This window comes from Miniopterus schreibersii (genome assembly GCF_964146895.1).
Source record: "Miniopterus schreibersii genome assembly, chromosome: 7".
Lineage (NCBI taxonomy): Eukaryota > Metazoa > Chordata > Mammalia > Chiroptera > Miniopteridae > Miniopterus > Miniopterus schreibersii.
In genome coordinates, this window is record NC_138108.1 from 69,932,865 (window position 1) to 69,957,355 (window position 24,491).

Consider the following 24,491-nt stretch of genomic DNA (forward strand, 5'->3'; position numbering starts at 1 on the left):
CACAACGTGCTCCCTGCCACTGGCAAGCATGGTCTCAAGGGGTCATGACAAGGTCTTTTCTGATTGATGTTTCCCCCAAGGGGAATAGACTGGGGGAGATATAGGGATACTTCTGAACACTCTTCTGGTTGGAACCAGAACCAACAGCTGTAATCATATTAGATTCCCCAGCAAATTCAACAAAATGGTCTCCAATTTTGTTATTTCAGAATGGATGCCAATTTAACTTACAGCAGGTTTAAATGTATCTGGTTGATCTCTACATTATCTGGGAAGAGAAGTCTGGCCAAGCCGATTGAAGGACAAACAGGATGCCGAAGTTTAACCTACTTACAGGAAGGTGCTCTTTTCTAGGATTCCAGTACATTCTTTAATTACAAAGGTCTTCAGTGGGTTAGTAAAACAATATATAACTAAGAGCAGCTAATTCCTATTAGGATATAAAATGGCATTGCTCCAAACTACTCCCCTTTCCATTTTTGCATTAATTTAAACTAAGCTCAAGTCAACCAAATTAGTGAGCGAGATAATTACATAGTTTTCAGAATGGGATTCTTTGACTCAGAGGTTACCCAGTCCAGAGACTTTCAAGATTTATTTTTGGTTGTTTAAAGCAGTTGAACCCTTTTCCCAGTGAACTCTGACTGGAAATCTAAATCTGTCAGTGCCACCATGGTTGGTGGGACGCATGCTGGGTGGCCACCCCCTGACTTCCCACAGTAGCTGGGTCCTGGCCAGGGCTCCAATGAACATAGGTAAATAATTTATCTCATCCAGGGGTTAGCAAACCTTTTCTGTAATGGAATAGATGTCAAATATTTTAGACTTTGTAGAAAAACATAAGTCTGTCACATATTCTTTTGTTTTAGTTTCTGGTTGGTTGTTTTTTTATGACTTTGAAAATGGGAAAACCATTTTTAGCTTGCAGTCCACAGGTCGAATGTGGCCCCTAAGGTCACTGCTTGCCAACTTTAATTTATGTTAATAGCACTGTTGAGGCTGAATTGGCGTATAATAAACTGCACCCATTTAAAGCATACAATTTCGTAAATATATATGTATACACACACATACCATAAACCCATCTCCACAATTAGACAGTGGACATACCCATCTCTCTCTCTCTCTCACCATTCCCCAGGCAACCACCCATCTGCTTTCTGTCACTCTGGTTTAGTTTGAATTTTCTAGAGTTTTATATACCCAGAATCATACTTTTTTTTTAATGACTGGCTCTTACAGTCAGCATAATTATTTTGAGGTCTGCTATATTATTGTACAATATTTCTTTTTACCAATACTTTCATGTATACAAGTGAGGAAACACAGGCCGGAGGTGCCCACCCAGAAATCATGTGCATGACCCAGAGTCAGGCCCTGCCACTTCACTGCTGTCACCAGGGGCTTTGAAAACCTGGAAATCTCTATGTGGTCTGCAGAATTCACATGGGCATCACTCCTCTCCTTTTCCTTCAAATCCGCTCTTCTAGTGTCCCTTGGACCTCAGAGCACAGGGCAATGCCCAAAGCAAAACACATTCCAAGTCATATCCCAGGATCCCCAGGAAAACTGAGTTTAATGAAATCAAAAGGAGACTGATTCATTCATCCAGGAGGTACTGAGCAAGCCCCTGCTATGTGCCAGGCACCGTGTTGGGTAAAGCAAAATCAGTAACAATTTTTGCCCTCAAAGAGCTTACAGTCTAGCAAGTAAGGAGAGACTGATGGAAAAGGGTAAATATGTGATCATAAAATGATTAAAATTACATGAAAGGAAGGAAGGGGATGCTGTGACAGGGATAAGGGGGGGTGACAAGTGGTTCAGGGCACGTGTGTGGGACAGGGTGGTCCTAGGAAGCAAGGGCTGGGGCAGGACAGGGCAGGTAGCAGCTGTTACAGAGGCCTGGCCGAGCCACAGGTGGAAGGAGTGGCGTGTGGGACCTGTGTGGCCAGAGCCTCAGTGGGTGCAGAGCAGATGTGGCTTGCTCGCAGGGAGCCTCGCTAAGTCACCTACCGAGGCTGGATTTCATCATAAATGCATGTGCTCTAAGTTTAAAATGAATCCATGGGGGGGGGGATAAGAAAAGGAGTAACACAATCCAATTTACAGTTTTAAAAAGATCACCCTGGCTGCTGCTGTGTGGAGACTGGATTACGGAGGGCGAGGTATTAGGAAGAGAGAGAAAGGTTGCAAGGTTGCGTCACATTTCTGGAAGGTGGGCTGCCCTCTTAGGCCTTGGCTATGGGATTACGCGTCATTTTAGAGGATACTTTAAAGCCACACAGTCTTTGCCCGCTAGATTAAAAGGGGTTTTCCTAATTCAGTTGACACTGGTTTATTGTCGTTGCTGCCAGGCAGGCTGGGGCCGGGGCAAGCCAGGCCCTTGGGGTCTGGAGCCGGGAACAATTTGAATTGCTCAAATCGGGCGCCTTTACTCTTTGTAGAACTGACTGCAAGGCTGTTCTGGCTTCCCTGTGTGATGAGCAGCCAGGAGCAACACTTTCCTGTCATGCCAGTATTTGCCCAGGGCTCCCGCTGCTTACATAAGTCACTCATGCAGACCTTGCCTCCTGGCTCCCCAATCCTGCTCTAAACACAGACTCGCCCTCCAGGCTCAGGGCAGAGGGACAGCTCCTCAAGCAAGGGGCAGCAGGGAGGCAGGATCCTTAGAGAAGAAGTCTGAACCTTGATCCTGGTTCTGGACTTGTCACGTCATGCGGCGTGGGACCTTGGCCAAGTCACTCCATTTCCTTAGGCCAGCTCCTCATCCCTAAACCAGGATGGAGGAGATGGGTAACAGCTGTCCTCGCTTCCTCAGAAGGAATGGGCGTACACCTCCTGAAGCGAGGGCTGCGGAGGCTTAGACAGGTGTAGACACGCTAATACAAGCCTTCTATATTATCAGCGTGTCAGTAAGCGAATGAGTGGCAGCTTTACTGAACGCCTACTACGGGAGGCCAGGCTAGGGCCTGGGGCTCTGTCTTGGGACTAACAGAGATTTCAGTAAAAGCACACTTCATTTTCCATCAGTCTCAATCACACAGGGAAAGAAAACCGAGAACCACCAAACAAGCTAAACAGACTCGGATGCCAGGGACCGTTGGCTAAACGTGTCCTACAGGAGCCTTGACTTACTTGGGACGTGATGTAGTTCAGGGGTCTCACATTGTTTCTGTAAAGGGCCAATAATAAGTTGCTTAGGCTTGGTTTGTCTGAGAGTCTCTGTCACAACTACACAACTCTGCCATTTTAGTGCAAAAGCAGCCACAAATGGGTGTAGCTCTGTTCCAATGAAACTTCATTTACAAAAACAGATGGCAGGCTACATTTGGCTCAAGGGTAAGAGTTTGCCAACTACAGACACAGTTTAAAAACTGGAATCTGTCCAGCCAGTACGGCTCAGTGGATTGAGTGCTGTCCCATGCACTAAGAGGTTGCTGGTTCGATTCCTGGTCAGAGTACATGCCGGGGTTGCGGGCTTGATCCCCAGTAAGGGGCCTGCAGGAGGCAGCCGATCAATGTGGGGTTTCTCTCTCATCGATGTTTCTATCTTTCCCTCTCCCTTCCTCTCTAAAAATCAATAAAAACATTTTTAAAAACTGGAATCTGAATGTCTTCGGGCAGGCTGGTATTCGCCAGTTCCTCAGAGCCTTTACTCCCCACCCCCACCCCGTCTCACACCCGCAGCAGTTCTTACTATGTTTCCAATCTGGACCCAATAATGATATTAATAATAGCAGCAGACTAACTGTGAGACTGTGAGTTAATGTAAGCACTTTGCATATGTTAACTCATTTAATCTATACAGAAATGCTGTTATCTTCTTCATGAAAAATGAGGCCAAGTGAAGCCAAGTAAATTGCCCAAGACCAGGCTGCTGGTAACAGAGGCAGGATCTGAACCCAGCTATTTTGCTCCGAGTCTGTGTGCTTGACACTATGCCAAATTGCCCAGGAAGCACCTACTGTACAAACCAGGACAGAAGACCCTGCACTCTCACATCCTCTTGGAGTCCACTGCTTACACAGGTTCACCCCAGTCTAAGGGGCGGGCACCAGAGACTAGACCTGTAAGTGTGCTGAGCGGGAAGTGAGGTTGGGCAGTGACTGGAATCAGGCAGGAACAGTAGTAAAAAGTAACATGATAGTTGGCAGTCTGACAGATTAGCAGGAAGGCAAAGGTAAAGAGGAAACAAGAATTACTGCTTCACTGACTGGCCAGGTACTCAGTGCCAAGCACTCTACACAATCCTAAATACCCCAGGGCCTTTTACTCAAAACAGCACATCAGCATTACCTGGGCGCTTGTGAGAACCACAGACTCAGCATCCGAACAAGATGCCAGGTGCTCTGCATGCAGAGAAGCCCTGCTCTATATGGTAGCTGTTACTGCTCCCCTTTCACTGGCCAGAAACCTATGGCTCAAAGCAGTCCATTGCCTCACAAGCTGGTGAGTTTCAGGACCACCTCTGAACCCGTTTGTGCTAGCTTACTCCCTAAGGTGCTCAGAGCAAGACCTTTGGGATGTTTACCTTAGCAACAATTGTGTATCAATGAGTAATCAGAGAATCCTGGTGGGATCCGGTATACGTAAAATGCTGACCTTGAGTACCATCAACAGAAGATTCAGTTATGTTTAGGCTAAGTAAATAATATAGTTAAGCAAGACTTAAATTAATTTTAATTTCCACAAAAACTAATTTTTCACTCCCTGATGTTGAAGGACCTTGAAATGGGCCACACTGGAGGCCTCTTTTTTCTAGGCACATGTGGTAGCTGACACCAATGATCAGCCTGCCCCACAGGTTGATGTCAAGAACCTAGAACTGTGGGTTCTTGGGCTAAGAAAGGGATCCGTACTTGGGATTAGGCTGTAAGCATGTCATCTGATGCTAAGGGTCTTGGGTAGAGATGATTCCTAAGTTGGTGTGTTTGGCATTCTGGAGTCAGATGGCAAGGTCCCCTCCCTCCACCATACCTTATAACATCAAGACAAGACCACAGGGTACCTTGGCCATGAAATGGCCCCACATCTCTCACGGTGGCCCCTCTCCTCCCAGTGACTCTGCTCCTTCATGCTCCTGACAGCAGCCTCTCCCTTTCCAAACTGGTCCTGCTTCATCACTGGAAGGCTGCTTTGACCTCATCATCACTATGGATACATCCTTTTAATTTCTGTCCCACAGCCGTCACTGTCCCTGTCCCTCTGCTCTGCACAATTCCAAGTGAAAAATCTCATTGATACAGGTTGGCTTGCTGAGCCTGAATCACAACTGCCAATCACCAACAAGACGGACCCCCAGAGATCCCTGAGGCAAAGGAGGGAGGGGGCGGGGAAGAGAATGGAGCAAGGATGGGAAAAGCAACTTCCCAAACTTCCAGCCCGCTGAGGTCGGTGTCCAACGCCGCTCTGGGAATGTGGGTGCAGGAACAACACACTTGCCAGGTGCATCTGTTTCTGTGCACGCTCGCTAGATAGCAGGGGATGAGGCATTTTGAGAGAAGCAACTGAACTCTCACATACTGTGCTGTGTTTAAGAGTCTGAGGAGATGTCCTCAATTTTTGTGAAAAGTTTACAGAACTTTTCATGATTTTGTACCTTTCTCATCAAAGAATGCTGGGTAATGATGATGCAATAAAACTGAAATAACAGTCCAGATTTGGGGTATTCAGACAAACACTAATGCAGACACACTGCCACGCAGCATTGTGTAATAGCTGGGCAACCAGCACTCGGAAGGTTGGGTCATCTGCAGAATTTCGGAAGAATTTCCAAATCACACTCCAAATCACATGGCTTACACTTTGGGGATTCTGACTGGCATCAAGAAACCATCCTTTCAGTGGCAGCCTTATGTTATCCAAGAAAAGGTGATTCCAATGCATTCAAAATTGATTTATTGTTTCAGTTTTCTAGGAAAACCAAAAAAGCTGGCAGAGGCACCCAGGAGGAAGCTGCACTTGGTTTCAAAACAGAAGTGATATAACTTGAAGGTCAAGCCCACAGAAACATGCAAACTATTTTCTTTGAGCAGGTGCAGAGGGGAGAAGGCAGTTATACTTTTTTAAAGAGCCCACGTCTTCCAAAAATCAGGGCCATGATCCAGTCATTTCACGACTGAGCTGAGAATGAGAACACCCAATGTGTTTCTTTTAACCCAAGTTGGGCTGAAAGTCAGTTGGGTAATGTTCTGTTAACATGGGCAAATGTTGATACAAAGATGTATAAATTCATGGGAAGATCTTAAATAACCATTTATAATTTAGCCTGGTTTTATTTAATCCGAGAGGAGAGCATGTAGAATAATATAAGTAGGAAGAAAATCTTATTTTCCAGCCCGGGTTCAACCTCTCCACACCACTGACATTGTGCCACACAATTCCCTGTTGTGGGCCGTCCTGTGCACTGTCAGGTGTTTGCAGCACCCCTGACCTTTGCCCACTAGATGCCAGTAGTGCCTCCCCACAGTCATGACGACCAATGTTGTCTGCAGACACTGCCACCTGACCCCCGGGGTGGAACTGCCCCCAGTAGAGAACCAAGATACTATATGAAGACAATTCTAACCATTAGAGCAAAGAGTTACTATATAAAAATAAATCCACTTCCCTGGAAAGGCCTATTTTACCATCTCTGCACCACAGTCAGCATTTTAGAACTGAAGAGGGGCAGCAGTGCTTTTCATCTTCTGAACACGGGTCAGAAAACCCACAGCAGGGAGCTCGGACCCTGCACATCGCGTGTGCTGCCTCAGGGGGCTGACCTCTAACTTCCTCACTGGGCAAGGCACGGTAATGTGAGACCCCTGCTCCTGATCATTCCAGAAAGTGATTAACTTTCACGTTCAGAAAGAGGCATGTTTTGAACTCTTGGAGTCTGTTCTGTCCTACACAAACATGTCCTCAAAACTAATTATGAAATTCCCACACCTGCCATATAAAAGATGTGGTCATGTCAGCAGGTCACACGGCAACTGGTTCCTTTCCTGCCTTACTTTCCCCAGAAGTGCTCTGGAAATCATCCAGGGGCACCATGGGGCCCAACAGCCCAACACTTTGGGAAAACCTGGCTCAGTCTATGGCCAAGAATGCTGTTTTGCCCAAGAACTCCCTGAGCAAACCGCCCGCAGGCAGTCCTGGCAGGCATTTTCCTTTCCCTGTTGGTTGAACGCTGACCACTATGAGGACCGACTCCAGCCAAGCGGATGCGAGGGCCACTGCACTGCCCAGGCAAAGGGAGCGCCCGGCTTTCCACACCCTCTCTCCAAAGGCAGAGGCGAAGAGCCACTTGGAAAAGGGTCTCTCTGTGCAATGCTTTGCTCCAGAAAGATAACCAGCTTCTGTGGGAACCTGGCTTTTGGAAGCGAGCACAGGATGTGAAAGAAGCTGTAATGTGTCACTTCCAACGTGCAAAGAGAAGGGCCTTGCTGGGCAGGCTCTGTGCGGGTGAGCAGGGACAGCCTTTACTAGACACCCAAATGCCGAGCCACCAAATCCTGGCACGTTCTCGATGACTTCTTAGCAGATCCGGTCAGGCCCTGGGCACCGGGCTTGATCACATCCTGGGTCAGAGTGAAACAAAATTCCCCAACAGCGTCTTTTCGGAGAGAGGGAGGTGAGCAGACCCACTCACCTTCCAGAAGCTATCCACTTTGCCGTACACGAGGGACTGGTTCTGCCTTTTGATCTCGTTAATGTGGTGGACGTCGCTGGAGTTCAGGTGCTGCTCCACCACGAAGCCCAGGAAGCTGTTGTCCGGGGTGTGAGCTGGTATGAAAGGAAAGGGCAGGGCAGTCAGCACTTAACCGGCAAGAAGAACAATTACAAGCTTAATACAAGCCATCTCGCATATAACTAAACGTTTTTATTTTACTCCGTTCTTTCTTACCTGGGAGGGGTGAGGAACGGCTGCTCCCACACATCCCCGGCAAAACATTCACATGAAAATAATTCTCTTCAGGATGGATTAATCTGAACCAAATCCTGCTCTTTTTAGTGGAAAATACACCTGTCTAAAGAGCATTCAGCTGTGTGCTCTCCTCCTACCCGTTTCCTCAGAACAAGGCCACTGTCTCCTGACAGAAATGCCTTTACCTGGGTTCTACCGACTACTAACCAGAACTCTGTAGGGAGCAGGGCTGAGTCTGTGGCTCCCCACAGGGTGGGGATGCTGTCGGTGGGCCCCACACAATCTATCTGGACTCCAGCTCTGTTCACTATCCTCCAGTTGGATAAAACCAAACAACATCACCCCAACCCTCTAAGAATTACTAATGAAAGACGTAACTCTGGGGCTGTACTGAACTGATGAACAGAATGAAGAAACAAAAGGTGGAGCCCACTGGGATGTGAACCACCCAGAACAGCCAACCACAGTGTCTAGCCTACAGGACAGACTCTTCTGGGGAGAGAGGCATTTTCCTCTGGATCTCACATAATCCAAGTTCTAAAACTTCACTAGTTCAACAATTGACCAATGGGGAAAGCAGCCGCAAACTCTCATCAAACATTTGTCTCTTGTGCCTATAATTTTAACAGAATTTCACTAGAAGGCAACAATCAGAAAATGGTTCTCTATGGATACAAAGATGCTCCTATCCTGTACAGTCACTCTGTCCAGAGAAATCTGCTTTTCAAGGAGATGACCCTGCAGAGACCCGACAATATTTAATGAAGCAACTGCTCCATCTGACTCTCGCCTGCACAGAACAGCTATAAATAACTTAAGCGGAGAAATCCTCCACCTTCAGTAAAATCCAACAGCACATATTCATTCAACACAGCATATTCATTCACAGGTGGGTGGTCAACAAGCAGAGGAAGTCGGTTCCTTTGCTTGGCTCTGGCTTTCTCAGGACTCAGGAGCCCCTGCGCAGGCAGGACACAGCACGGCATCCTGAGATGGGCCGAGCAGGCCCTTGGCAAAGGCCTGGGGACCCGAAACCCCGGGCCCTCTCTCCAACACCCGGCTGAAGATGAAGGGGGAGCACTGGTGGAAAGCTGAACTGTGGAGAGGACCAGGCTGCATAAATACTGTGCTATCACCATCCCGTCTCCCAGGCTTCTGCCTAATGGGGGTGACAGAGTGACGAGATAATGGGGTTGTGACTGGGGACTTGTGGTGGCCCCGCCAATCTGTTATTTCATTTCTGTGTTTGAACAAGTGCCCAGAGGCAATGGCATTGGCTACAGTTGGCCAGAAAGTAAATTACTGAATAAATTCTATTGCCAACAAGAGGGCATCGTTGCTGGGTGTTTTTCTGTTTTTGTTTGTTTGTTTTTTTGAGCTGGTGAGGAGGGGAAGGAAGGCACATGGGGTGAGGAAGAGAGCCCATGTCCATTCAGAAGGCAGCTTAGAGGTAAAACCTCTGGTTAATTGTAAATACTCTGAACTAGGATCTGACACCTTTGAGACTGTGTTTTTTACCTTCAGGAAATCTATGTGGTGACCGAAGCTTCATGCTTTGATATCGGTCTCTGCAGTTCAGGGATCTACTCCCTGGTATGGGCACCTTTTGAAAAAAATGAAATAATCTAGCATCTAAACCACTTAATAGGTTTCAATTCATGTTAAAATACATTCAAGTGTAGTAGTAAAAAATAAAATGATTGTCAAACCCCAAAAAGAAAAAAAACTCATACACGTTTATATTTTTGTGTCAAAGATCCCCCTAGTGTATCATTTGAATAGTGGGGCTGGGGTGGGGGGTGAGTAATAATTTATTCAAAAACTTGTAAGGAATGGCAGGCCTTTCCTGCATTGTGACTATAATTTGGCACTAAGTCAACTTGGAAACTGTTTGAACAATGAATTACACAACTTCTCCTCTTTTTAATTTTTGTCCAAACACTTTATTTCAACTAAACTTGAGGATCAACAACCAGCAAGCACAGTTTAAGGGCAGCAGATGATACTTAAGGAGAAATACCAGCAGTGCTCACAGGGCACAGCCGTCTTCCATGAGAGATGGTCAGACCCTTGTGTTTGTTCCCAGGTACCGCAGATCCTGTCGCAGGACCCTGGGAGTCCACACAGGAGGGGCGGCTCAGCTGCGACTGGCCCAACAGGTGATTTGGAAATAACAGCAGGTCTGGCCTACAGTTGCTTCCAAGGAGCTGGCCAGCAGCTGGATACTGCATGGTGACACCCTATAATTGCTTATGACAAATCAAATGTCTCAAGTGCAGGCTGACGCTACCTGAAACGGCCTTTTTGTGGAGATCTAAACATACACCAAGCTTTGTCTTTTTGCTTGGCCTTAAGATGGAAACAGACTTCAGCTGTGCTGGGAGGGTTTCAAAGAGACGGCATTTACATATTTCAAGGTAAATCAAAGAAATCCCATTACAAATAGGACAACAAGAAATCCTGTACTTCTGAAAATCACTCCATCCTAGGAGCTAAACAAATGTGTTTTTAAAAAATGGCTGATCCTTGAGTTCTAACGACGTGCTGAGTTATGTGCTAAGTGTTTTCTAGTGACTCATCTTCATGACAACCTGGTAACATGTTTGTACAGATGAGAAGACAGAGAGAGAGGCTGAGTTACTTAAACTACCCATGTCTACATGCTACAATGCTGGGATTCAGAGCCAGACCAGCCGGTTCCAGAGCCCAAGCTATTAAAGCACTTCAAACACATAGCCTCACAGTCCAAATAATGTCTTTTCTGGGCTCTGTGAACTGGAGTGGTAAATGTGCTTCAGAGGAAAATAATGTTATAAGGTAGACAGAAATACATATGAAAGACCCAGGGAAAAATATATCATCTATCACCTCACTTTCTCGAGCAATTTATGCTCTATGTATATAGGACCCAGTTGATTGTTTTACTTTTATAAATTAGAGGGGATTTGCTAAACATTAACAATGGTCTTAAAATAATTTAGGACAAACAATGTTTTTAATTAAGAAAAGCATTATTTTAAGGACTTTGTAAGTGCCTATTTATAAATGATTAAAATCAGTCTGATGAGTTTCCTGAGCAGATTATGGCAATGACTTCTCTTAAGAACTAATGTGAGTTTAGCTTCAATAATTCATTCAATGACAAACATTTTAAAGCACTATTTCTACAAACCAGGTTATATGCTAGGTGTTGAGGGATTCTAACAGAAAGACGATTTTCTAACCTCACCAAACTTACCAACTACTGAATAAATGAGGTATACACTATACGTATCAAGCAGTAATAATGTCTTCTTCTAAAATGTAATTCAAAATTTTTATGAAGTCAAATGGAACCTTCTTTCAATGGCATAAATCTCCAAGGTCTGTTTTCCTACCACTAAGTCCTCAAAATCTCTAAGAAGGGCAAATATTCACTTTAACAGGTTGTCTGCTGGCCTTTACCCACTGCTGGCCCTACGGTGTTGGGTACCCCCTGCCGCCAGGTCACCACGGGCAGAGGCCCCAGAGCCAGCCTAGGCTCCTCCTCAGCCAGTCACTCAGCAAGTCCTAAGGATTCAGCTTCTGAAAACTCTTTCAACTCCTTCCCTCCGCCCCCCACCTTTCTTAGCTGTGGCCTCATCAATTCTTACCGAGACTCTGCAATAGATAAGTTTTCCTTTTCCCCATATAGAAACCATTATTTTTCTTGATAATAATAGAAATATTCCCTCAGTGTAAAACTTCTTTCAGAGAACAGAGAATGGTATTAAGGAAAGTAAATATGTCATCCATCGTCTTACCACCTAGAAATAGCCACTGTTAAATGGGTTTTCCCCCTAGACTTAGGGATCTTTTTTATCCTCAAATCAAAATTGGATCCTATTATACCTACTCTTTCGGGAACTTTTTTCACTTACACAATGTGCCACAGGTACCTTTCTGGGTTAATAACCACAGCTCATCGCTGCTTGTTATAGCGGCACAATGCTTCAGTGCGTGAACTCATCCCATGGGCGGGGGTGCCCCGTTCTGGGCTGCGAGCACTACTCTTTGTAGAACTAACTGCCCTTCCTCTAGGCCATGCAAGTCTTTTTCAGTCCGGCAGAATCCTGCTCCCTTGGCTGCCCCCTCTCTCCATGCCTCCGAGAATAGGACACATAATCCAGAGGACTCTACCTGATCAAAGCTTAGTTGAAAGATGGGTTTATTATGATCCAAAGTCCCCCAATCACTGTTGCTCTAGGATTAGTCAGACCTGCTTTTGAAGTCACTGTCTTTCTGCTCCATTCATGGAGCTGGCAGGGTGGAAGTTGAGAGTTGTAGATGTCATCTGTGTGCCCATGTGAGGACTGCCTGCCTGAGAATGATGCCAATCCAGAGAAATGCAAAGCCAAGATGTGGAGAGAGTAAAGACATCTTCCAAGCCTTGAATCCAGCTTGGCCTAAAGCTGGTTTCAACAATTCCCAGTGAGAAGAGCCAACAAATCCTTGTGATCAAGTTGATATGAAAGAAATCCTGCCCGATACACTCTACCACAGACATTTAGGGTGTTTCCAATTCTTGACCATCTACATCAGTGAGCATCACACAGATCATCACACCCTTGTAAAGGCTGCAGTGGATGTATAAGTAGTCTCCGTGCCTCCAGCTTGCCCCTTTCTCTCTGCTTCCTAATTCTAATTTATCTTCTGTGTTGCTTGACAAGGTGGTCTTTGAAACTAATATGTGACAATAGTGCAGTTTCCTGCTGAAAGTCTTCGCCTCCTTGAGGCTGAAGCAGGGCAGCACACCTGTCACTCTAGTTTCATTTCAGGTCACCCTCCCACCAATACCTCTGCTCCATGATGACCTTCTTGGGGATTTTAATGCCACATTTTCTCATCTTATCTCATGCTGACATATGCCTGGCACATCTATCCCTTCCTTCTCTTTTTAAGTCTCAGCTCTCATCGCCTTCCAGTTGAGGGATTCCCTAGCTACCTAAGACTGAGATAAGCAGGTCCCTCTCAGACCATGGAGAGTCCAGAGCCTCATCACACATCACTGTCCCCCCTGGCAGATTGCATGCTCTCTGAGGACTGAGCCATGTTTTATGCGCTATGAATTCCCAGAGTCCAGAGCACAGTAGAAATTTGGCAAATATTTTTTGAACACATGATTAAGTCAATGAGGAATACTTAAGTAGTTGGTGTGATTGACTTGTGGGTAGATTATGTGGCAGCAGAGGCTATACCTAAACAACTCCTAGCATCATGCTCTTTACACAAAAGATCCCAAACCAAACCTTGCTTTTCAAGGCAGCTCATCACTCTATTCCAGAACTTAGCTCAGGTCTGGTATATTATAGGTGGTCAATAAATACTTATTGAACTGATAAATTAACACATCTTTTTATCCAGGTCACAAAGATTGATGCTGGGAGGAAGGAAAACAAATCAATGGTACAGACTTTTAAAATACCATCATTCATTCAACATCAGCACATTTATTGAGCGCTTACTATGAGCCAGGTAACAACTTAGGAGTTAAAGATATACCAGTGAACTGACAAGCATGAAGGAAGCTCCCTCCATTGAGTTTATATTCAGCTGGGCAGACAGGTAGTAAATAAATAAACTAATTTAATGTTATAGATAAAAAAGAAATACACAGCCCTGGCCAGAATGGCTCAGTTGGTTGGACATCACCCCATGCACCGAGAGGAGGTGGACAGTTCCATTCCTGGTCAGGGCCCAGGCCCAGGTTGCAGGCTCGATCCCAGTAGGGAGAGTGCAGAAGGCAACCGATCAATGATGGGTGTTTCTCTCAATGATGTTTCCTCCCCATCTCCCTCTAAAATTAATAAAAACATTAAAAAAGAAAGGAAAGGAGGGAGGGAGGGAGGGAGGGAGGGAGGGAGGGAGGGAGGGAGGGAGGGAGGGAGGGAGGGAGAAAGAAAGAAAAAGAAAGAGAGAGAGAGAGAGAGAGAGAGAGAGTCTGGTGGGTGTGGCTCGGCAGTTGAACATTGACCTAGGATCCAGGAGATCTCCATTTGATTCCCAATCAGGGCACATACTCGTGGGGGCCGTGCAGAAGGCAGGTAATCAATGACTCTCATCATTGCTGTTTCTATCTCTCTCTCTCTCCTCTCTCTTCCTCTCTCTGAAATCAATAAAGACATATTTAAATAAATAAATAAAAGAAATATACACAATTGGTTTGGTGACCAATATTGAACTCTAGTTAATGATATCATGTTAAAACATCTAAGGATTAAGTGTTCTTTTATCCATAAAAAAGGTGAACTGATGGATGGAAAGAAGATATTCATGGATTAGTATGTCATGGAATAAAGTACACCATTAATTTCAGAGTCTAGGTGGTAGGTTTCTACTATACATTTCTCTCACCTTTTTTGTATATTTGAAAAGTTTTGTTAAAATGAGGAAGAATATCGCCTGCTATCATATTCACATTGTTAATTCTGACTTCTGTGAAAATGAAACAGGCATGATAGAAAAAACTTTATTGAAAAATCAAGTTACATCACACAAGAAGTTATCTGGTCTTAAAAACTGTACACAGACAGTGAGTGATGTTTTGCTTTGAATTTTACCAAAACTGGTATTTTTTGAAATGGTGTTGGTACTAGGCTCTTTGGGAGAGACAACTGGGACTCAGGCTGGGGAAACTATTATAAACAGCCAAGCTGAAAAGCCAAGTGCCTGAACCATTGACAGAAGCACACTAGAGTCAATTTTTCAAGTGTCAAAAAACAATTTAGGATGAATGGACTCCTGAGAAGAACACTGCTCATGAAGGGACTCAGGCTGAAGAGGAAATTGCCAAGGCTGGTCCGATTACTCACTGGTCTGCACAGCAGTGCCGAGTCTTCCTCACCCAACTTAAAGGCCAAAAGTCAGTTTAAATCACAAATAGCTCCTTTGTTTGTCAGGGCCTAAAAGGAAAATGGTACGTGGAAGCAACTGACCCTTTGCTGAAGCCAACAGGTCTGTCGGCGTGAAAGGGAAGGCTTGTTTCTAGAACTCCTATTTTGTGAGGCAATATTTTTGGTCTACAAGCCACTATTCAGATGTGACTGTGTATATACAAACATGACTGGAAGCCTCAACTCCTTGCAGAAATTCAAAGAGTTAGAATGTCGATCACAACAACCAGCATGATTTGAACAACTCTTGAAACCCAACCGTGTGAAGAAGTTCTGTGGGAAGACAAAGAAACCACCACGAGGGCACTGGCCTCAAGAAGGTTCTGTACACTTAAATCTGTACAACACTTCTCACCCTTCCCTGCCTTCGTGCACGGACTAAAAGTGTTCAATTTAATGCAGTTCAATCGATAAATAGTTTCTGAATGCCTACCATGTGCCAGGCATTCTTCAATGTGTTGCAGTTTTAGCAAGGAAGAAAATAGACAAAACCCCTACCAATACATGCCTCAGAATCCAGGGCAAAAGTTATAAACAAAAGTAAGTGAAGCATAAATGCTAGCTGGCAACACAGTTATGGAGGAAAACAAAGCACTGAAAATGGGGGAGGCAGTCCGAGTTAACCTCACTGAAGTGACATCTGAATGAAAGGCCTGAAGAAAGAGATATGGTCGTGTAAGGAACTAAGAATATTCTGGAAGATGGAACAATGAATGCAACGGTCCTAGGGTAGGAGTGTGCCTGGCCCATCCAAGAAACAGCAAGGAGGCTAGAAAGCAGGGAGCGAAAAGACACGTAGTAAGAGATGGGGCCAGACCACACCAGGCCTTGAGGCCACTGGGGTGACACGTCTTTCCCTACGAGATACAATGCTATGATTTGACCTACATTTTAATTCACTCCATTTCGTAGTTGGGTGCTTTTGTTCTTTACTCATTAACTCAACTGCTATTTATCACACATGATGTTGCCACCTCAGGCACTGAGGACTCAGCCTGGCTCCAGGAAGGAAGGCTTTCTTGGGGACGTGACACAGGCCTGAAAGGTGAGCAGGGCAACAAGGAATGAAGGACAGGGGCTTCCAGACAAGGGAATGGCACATGAAACAGTCTGGGTGGCAGAGAGAACTTAGCACCTAAAAGCCAAGAGGAGACATGACGCCACCAGAGAGGTTAGCAGGGGTTGGATGGTGCCAGAATCCTGGTAAGGAGTTCAGATCTAGGACCTAATGTCCTCCTTAAAGGCTCCATGGTGTGTTCATTTGAGAAAAGAGAAGATGAGGCCAGACAGGTACCTTTCAATCTTTCAGCCATGAGCAGACGGGAAAGAATGAATTGGGCTGTGAAGTGCTGTGTTCAAATCCCAGCCTTGCTACTTACTATTTGGAGCAGATTATTTTGCATATCTGAGGCTTAACTTGAACAACAGGGACTAAATAGGATTCCATATGTCAAGTGCAAACGCATGGCTGGTGGTCAGTGATTAATGAGCTGGCCCCTCTCCCACCACACCCCACTCCCAGTCTGATGAGCTGGCACACCAATTTTAGCAAGAAGGCCATACATGGTTTTTCCCAACACCTCACCTAGCAACTCAAAGGGGAGAGAGCACCAGGAGTACATCGTCAGCTCAAGAGGCATAACTTGCGGAACTGGCTGGCTTTATTTTGCAGTCACCATGGAGGTCATGGAGCGAGGCATTCGCTCCCCGACACTCTTTCCTTCCCACTCATTTTGCCCAGGGAATGGGGTTTTGTCAGCTGTCTTCCTTTCTTCCCTCCTCTGCATAACCTTCTGCTCCACCCTGCACCATCTCCTCACTGTGACACGAGATGACCAACCATCCGATTTGTGTGGGACAGAGGGTTGTTCCCATGAGGCAGGCCATTCACCTTGAAAACTGGGATGAGTTGGTCGCCCTACTGTGAGCCAGCACTTTGACACCCCCCAGGAGCGAGTGGCGGAACAAGCAGGAAGTGCTCTGCCTCTGGCTGAGGTCCTCTCTTCTCTGTCCCATTCAACGGGCTCTGATTTCTAAAGTGGAGCGATGATAAAGCCGTATTTTTGTTCATGTGCCTCCTGCCCCATAAAGAAGCAACCTGTAGAGCAGACACTTCAGCATCCCACAGAGGCGGGCACACAGTGCATGGTCGGTCAGTAGACATATACTGAACAAGTGGGTAGAAGCAACAACCCCAAAATATTCCAATCTAAGTCTTCAACTCACTCTCAGGATGAACAATTAAGCTTAGTCACTTCTTAAGGCCCGATTAGGGAGCAACCTTGGGGAGATTTTGGAAGGAGCAGTGCTACAAAGAAAGATGGACTGGAGATGAAATGGAGAGGCTCTAAATGAACACCTCGCAGATCTCCAATCTGTTCTGCACTCAATTTCATTACATCTCTGTCTTTTCTGCCTCAAATTACCACACAAACCAAGAAATGCTGACTATTCCCCGGCCTTGACGGTAACTACAGGCTGTGAGCACCTGGAAGGCAAATTCTTTGTGTCTTCATATTGTGAATGATGCTTGAAACTCAAAAAATTAGTTCATTAAATAAAAAGAAACTTATATAGCCAGACCTTGCTAGAAAATAAGGAAATGTTCTGATAGTGATATGAATAGTGAGGCTGTTAAGCAGAAAGACTACTAAACATTATTCAAAGTTTTCACTGTAGGATGTAAATACACGTCTGAAATGAAACCTGCCTGAAACCAGGAATAAGGCACCTGATCGTGTCTGCTATTGCTACTTGCAGCCAGTCTCCAGGGAAAGAGGAAACACTCCATTAGGTAAAAGGTTTCTCCACTGCTGATGTTTCTACATGAGCCAGATGCAGTTGTGAGAGAGGGTGTCCGCTGGTAGATAATGAGAACTACCCGAATGCGGGACAACTCAGCTACAAGTCATCACCGCAGGGCTTTATTTCTCTCTTCTAAATTGTATAGACAAATGCCTTAACTACGGGCAGATTTCTTCCATTCTGAAGTATGACATACCTTGCTTGGGACTGAGAAAACTAAAAGAGAATGCCTTTCGGAGTTGAGAGAAGGCAGCAGGCACAGCAGACTAAAGGCCACCGGCTAAATAATGCCTACGCGAAGGGTCAAGCCAAGTCCCTGGCAGCTTAGAAAAGGCAATAATTAATGCTCAACAAGAAATAACACAAGTATCTCCAAATAAATACAAATTAGGAGCTACCACTTGATGAACTATAAAATAGACTTGGAAACGATGGCTTTAAAAAATTGATATAGAAGTGGAAGATGTGTGTTAAACCTATGTAAAAAATGTATGTGTTTAAAAGAATAATGCTTACACACCAGGATATGGGAGACTTTTTTGGTTGCAAGGGGCTTTCCCTGTTTTTATAACGGGATTATGTTTCTTTTTAAATTTCACTGGAAGACGGAGGAAGTCATTTAAATAGTCTTAAAGAAAAAAATAAAATTTTGCTCTCAGGGTGATTTGAAGGAGGCAGGAGTGGTGAGGAATCTGGGTGGCACCGTCAAGACCAGCAGGCCTTCTGGTGCGGCTGGAACCAGGGCCCGGGGGTGGGGGAAGAGAAGGGCAGGGAGCCCGAGAGCCTAGGGTCTTGAATGCTTTGCTGTGAACTCTGGACCTGACCCTGTGGGCAAAAAGAAGGCGCCACAGTGTTTGAGGAGGAATAGCTTGGGGGCAGGATGAAGGCCGGCTAGAGTGTGAACGGGCAGAAGTGAGGGGCCTGCCTTGAGGGAGGAACAGCCAGACCTCAGCTTCTTGGAAAAAGACACTGAACAGATACAGTGTTGTCTGACCACTGGGTTGGGCCGTGGGAAGTCATCAGAAACAGTCTACGCTGACCCATCCGAAACTGCCCAACTGCAAACAGAATACACATGGTTCCAGGGAAATTCTGACATCTGCGGCAAAACAAAGAAAAACCGGGCTTTTCAACTTGTAGAAATTCCACTGACTTAGTAAAGAAATGAGTTAGAGGAGAAACAGAAACAGCCTTAAAGTGAGAAGTGTGCTCCGAATAGTTGAGAGCAAATGCATTCTGGTCAGAAGTACCTCATTTCACTGCCCCTAAAAATGCTTCCCCTTCTCCATTTCTCTTTCTCTGGGCTCCTGCTGGGCTCTCTGACCAGGCTTCCCCGTCTCTCTGCACACCACACCTGCCAGAACACGACTAAATCTAGTCAGGCAGTTGCACCCGAACATGACTGCACCCTACAAGCACAACACTCTACTTCTGTGGTCTCCAAACTTTTTAGGTGCACCCATCAGTGGAAAACAATCTAAGTGTACCTGAAATACACATGCATGTTATACAATGATTATATATGATTACTATCAGCCCAGATATAAGCACTAGTAAATTTGCACCTCAGACCACTAGAATAACCACATTTTCTCCAAAGGGCGAGGGGATGAAAGATTTTGTGGGAAAGACAGGGCTGGGCTGGACCCACATTCTCTGAGGGCAGGGTGTGGGAAGCAGGGTGCAGGACTCATTGTTTTCTGCTGCAAATTCTCTAGCTGACACATCTCAACACAATAAAAGGTCTTAAGCTGCTTCATTTCCCTAGTTCCTCCATTCAAGACAGCCTCACTCACGAGGAATTTTCCCACCAACCTGTTACGTGATGGATTTAGCGGCCAGTGAGGATCCCCGCCTCGCTCCATTATCTTATTAGCATCCACACAGTGCTGATTTTCTAATTCTTGGGTCCTTTTGCATTTATTATCTGTGATTTCTCCATGATTAACAACTTTCTCTCATCAACTATTTGATTGTTGTCAGATATAATTTGTCGTAGAAAATCAGGATCAAATCTGGATTCGTTCCCTTTATTGTTCAGGGTAATGAAGAGGTGTCCTAGCAACTTGCAAAGGTGACTGATTGATTTTGTGGGCTTTTCTCCTTTGAAGGCATCATGGATCCTGGACTCGTGGATTAATTGTCACTGGTCTGATTTCAATCCACTGCAGTCATTCATTTTGATGTTCTAAGTATGCCATCCTGGCTCCTGTGTCCTTCTGACTCCACCCGCTGGTCTGCCCCAGCCTCCGAGATGTCCCATCCTGCATGCTTCCTGCCCGAGACCTGGAACCAGCTACTTATCTAAGCAGGAGGCTCCTCTTAGTGGGAGAGGTATTTAGGGAACCCCAGTCTGAGTGCTAAGAATACAACTTGATAGTGAGCCATCTTTAATTCTGATTCTTTTCAAAGTACAGAGCTGGGACACATTATCTATTTAAAGATAAAAAAGTAGGTTCATATTGATATTCCCTATTCAAGTTGAATATTATACACTCTTTACTTAAATTCTTCAAGTACTCCCCCCTTTCTTATATTCTGAAAATATTGATTCCTACAGTATACCTGCAATATTTTCAAATAACAGTATAAATGTTTCCCACTATAAATGTACCCTCAAAGACTGAGTTTTGAAGTCACTTGAAGAGATTATTTTCTCTGTATGAGAGATTAACACCAACTTGCTACATCACTAGGTTTTATTTTTTTTTAATCTGTTTCAGTAATTAGTGAATACTTTTCTCTTTTTGATATTTTTAAGTTAAACATTTAATGGTTCCAAAGTCAAAATAACATGCATTAAAAGACATCTACTTTCTATCCCTGACTCTGCACACCCCTCCCTCCAGTGATAATCATTTTTATTAGCTTATTCTTCCATTATTTCTTTTGAAAATACAAGCAAATTCATATACGCTAATGTATTCACACATTCCTCCTCCATACCCTTCTTATACACAAGGGAGCAAAACCAAACACTGCCCTGCACTTTGGTTTTGATCACTTAATAGATCCTAGATATCTCCATTCAGAGCAGTGGAGGCCCTGGCCATTGATATTCACTCAGTCCCCTGTTAGGAACATTCGCGTTATTTCTAGTCTTGGTGTATTACAAATAGTACTACAAATAAATGGCCTTTGCAAGTGCCTTTTTGAATTTTTGCTCTCATATCTTTGGGATAGATCCCTAGACATGATCTATTTAGTCCAAGGAAAAATGCATCAGTAGTTTTGCAAGACGGTGACACATACCCTCCAAGCCCACCCCCCAACTAGGGTGGGCACAGACTGCTTTCCCTGAGCCTTCCACTGGAACAGCTGGGCCAGCAAACTTTCGGACATTGGCCAATCCGATATGTGGGATGTGGTATCTTGATGCAGTTTAAAAACACATTTTTCTTCACTGTGGGTGAGGTTAGCATGTTTTCATATGCTTGAGGTAACCCATTTTCCTCTGAACCGGTAATAGCTTTTGCCCATTTTCATACTGGATTGTAGAATGTTTTACTCAGTTTTTAGAAGTTTTTTATATATTAGGGATACTAACCCTCTGCTAAAGAATTGGCTTATGGCTTACAAGTTCTTTCTGGCTTACAAGTTCTCTTTTTTTAAAGGGACAAATGTATCCGTTTCCCCCTTGATTCCTGCTGAATATATAGTCAGTTAGGACACAAACACTTCCCAGGGTAACAGGAATTAATCTATGTTCATCTCGTTACATTATAAGTAGAGAACTTCTTTCAGTTCACTCAACCAATACTGCGGAAATCCTCCATCTCTGTACAACAAAAGAGCTTTTCCAGGACTCTGAATTCCAACATTCTAAAAGAGAATTTATAACACTTTCTGAGAAAGCTTATTTCCACCCCCCTGGATACAGAAAAATTCCATCCCATGGAGAACATACTCATATCAGTTCTGGCCGTTTTAGACACAGCGACCATGTTTCCATTTGGCGTTAACACACAGGTTACTTCTCAGGTTATTTTGTATGACCTCACCCCAGCCCCTCAAAGTTACACATGCTTTACCATGCTGACCCGCCACCTGTCCACCTAACATGCCCTATGTTAGTGTGTCCCTTAAACTGTGCCCCAGGGACAGGATGATAGCTCCAGGAACAATCATAATCATGTTTACCATGCACATAACATGCTCTCACAAATCTCTGAGCTGAAAAGAACATTTAAACATGAGCTGATTATAAAATTAGCCCTTCTTAATTCTCCCTTCTCATACCTCTCACCCAGACATTAGTCTCACGTGTCTGCTGTTACACTTAGACAACCTGAGAAAAGAGTCGTCTTCAGGTAGCTGCATATAAGGGGTGAGGCAACCACGTGGAAAGAGGCAGGGCAGGGGTCCCGCGGGTTGTAATACAAAGGAAACAGATTCACATCTCAGATATCCATTCTCGGATGGAAACCTCTGGATTGAGATTATCTGACCATTTTGGAAAATGGGAATTCTCCACTCTTGAGCATCCAAATGAACGGTTTTACTCATGTGACCTGAACAGCATCTCATCACCAAGATCTGCTGGCTTAGACAAGAAACTTTCTAGTGGCATGAATACTACCAGATCTGGCTTCACAGCATTCAGCTAATTTTAATGAAATGAGGCTAGAGGCAGGTAAACTAGGAGTAGCAGTAAGAAATGATGAAAGTTGGGGGAAAAACACTACAGAAACAGAGACGTGCTAGGGCCAGTTAGCTCATGATCTTTCCGTGTGCCCAGTACATCCCCTCCTAAAATAATCACTGCTCTTGGCAACAATGACACCACAGAGACAAGAGGTGAGATTTCATTCTGGGTCCTGTGTTGAAGAAGTCGGTAAAGTATAAAAGAGTTTTTAAAAGTTCCATTTAAAAAAGGCTAACTTTTTTCTTTGCAAAATCTGATGCTTAAGCAACTAAGGTTTAGTTATTTGGAAAATGTAAGGACAGAGAAGACCTCATTCCTTGTCACTAATCAAGTGGAACCTAAACAGTACCTGTGTGGCATGAAATGGGTTTAGTGCCAGCCAATCCAAGTCGACCCAAAGCCCTTTCCTGACCATTTCTCATGAGACTTCCTGTGGAAACATTTTCCTCCAGAACATTTCTAAGGCTTTTCACAAAATGTGCACATGGCCTTTTGGTTGTAATTAAGAAAAAATTCCATTTTTCCCAAGGCCAAAGTTCAAGAGCACGTATTACAACAGCTCAGGGCCCTGGGAATTATAAACCCAAATACATGGCTGCCTACTTCCCCATGTCTGTGGTGGCATTCTGGAGGGCAGAGGAGGCATGAATACTCACGGAACATGGTGTAAAACTGCTGCGGGTTCAGGTTCCACTTTCCCCAGGGGGTCTTGTGGCCTTTCGACTGGGCATAGCTAGCGTGGTTAAACTCTGGCTCGGTGCCGAACGAGTCCAGGACGCGGAGCATGCATCTGAAAGGAAAAAGTGCCGTGGGTAAAACTGCAACCTTGACCCAAAGTTCAAGAAGTAAAAGCTCTAACCCCTGTTTCAGACACTGCCAAAAATGAACAGATATTTTTAATGAGAAATGCTACTGGATAGGCACTGAGAGGCTTTAGAATAGCTGTGTAACAGGCATCTATCTCCACGTGTGACTCTTGAGTCTGGACCATCGCACAGCAGATACAATGTGCTTCGGGTTAGTTGACTGATCACAGAGGATCACTCAAATACCAGTGAAATAAAAAGTTCCCAAAAGCCCCTGGCTGGATGGCTCAATTGGTGGGAGCTTCATCCCATGTATCAAAAGGTTGCATGTTCGATCCCCAGTCGGGGTGCATATGGGAGGCAACCGATGGATGTTTGTCTCCCACATTGATGTTTCTCTTTCTCTCTCCCTCCTCCTTCCTCTCTCTAAAATCAATACACATATCCTCAGGTGAGCATAAAATAAAAGATTTTTAAAAAGGTCCCCAGAGCTAGAACTGCAGAGTGCGTGTTCACTGCTGTGCCCCAGCCAGGACTGAGCAGACACTGGTGCCTAATGACACTTGTTAAAGAAACAAAGTAGTAACATTTTTTAGAGGTTGCTATGTATGGTCTGTGTCGCCCAAAATTCATGTGTTGAAATCCTAACCCCCAAAGGTATTAGTAGATGGGGCTATTGGGAGATCATTAGGTCATGAGGGTGGAGCCCTCATGAATGGGATTAGTGCCCTTATAAAGGAAACTCCACATCGCTCCCTGGCCCCTTCCGTTGTGTGAAAATTCCAGAAGTCTGAGACCTAGAAGACAGCCCTCACTTGACCATGCTGGCACCCTGTCTTGGGCTTCCAGTTTCCAGAACTGTGAGCAATGAATGCTTGCAGTGTATAAGCCCCCGGTCTGTGGTATTATATTACAGCAGCCTGAACAAATGAAGATGGAAGTCTTATTCTGCTGAAGGCACATGGCATGCCTTATCTCCTCCAACAACCCTTCAAAATTTTCACCAATTAATTAGAGCATGTGATTTTAGGTAATGCTTAGAATCTCTCTCAATAGGCAGTGGTGATTTTTATATGTTTGATAGTAAGAGAGCACTATTGCTTTCTCCCAGAGCTTGAAGAAGTGAAACTGAAGATGTTTCATTTGGCTGTTCCATCAAAGCCTTAGAACAGGGCTGGCCAAAGCTGATGTACTGCCCATTTCTGCATAGCCTTTGAGCTAAGAATGATCTTTACATTTTAGATAATTAAACAATGAAAATAATATTTTGTGACATGTGAAAATTATATGAAATTCAATTTTCAGCATTCAAAAATAAAGTTTTATTTAAACATAGCTATGCCCAGTTATTTACACATTATCTGTGGCTGCTTCCACACACTATATACTAGCGGAGTGAGAGAGAGAGTCCATAT

At 44.7% G+C, this 24,491-nt stretch overlaps 1 protein-coding gene across 5 annotated transcripts in view; it reads right to left on the reverse strand.

The window, feature by feature from the left end:
- The window catches only part of MGAT5 (alpha-1,6-mannosylglycoprotein 6-beta-N-acetylglucosaminyltransferase), a 310,933-nt gene that overhangs the window by 73,318 nt on the left and 213,124 nt on the right, over positions 1 to 24,491 (reverse strand). For all 5 annotated transcript variants that reach the window (XM_081142187.1, XM_081142185.1, XM_081142186.1 and 2 more), the window contains 2 exons: positions 22,927 to 23,060; positions 7,634 to 7,767 (listed from right to left, as the gene is read on the reverse strand). In XM_081142187.1, coding sequence (XP_080998313.1) covers positions 7,634 to 7,767; positions 22,927 to 23,060 — 268 coding nt within the window. The remainder of the gene's footprint in view (positions 1 to 7,633; positions 7,768 to 22,926; positions 23,061 to 24,491) is intronic.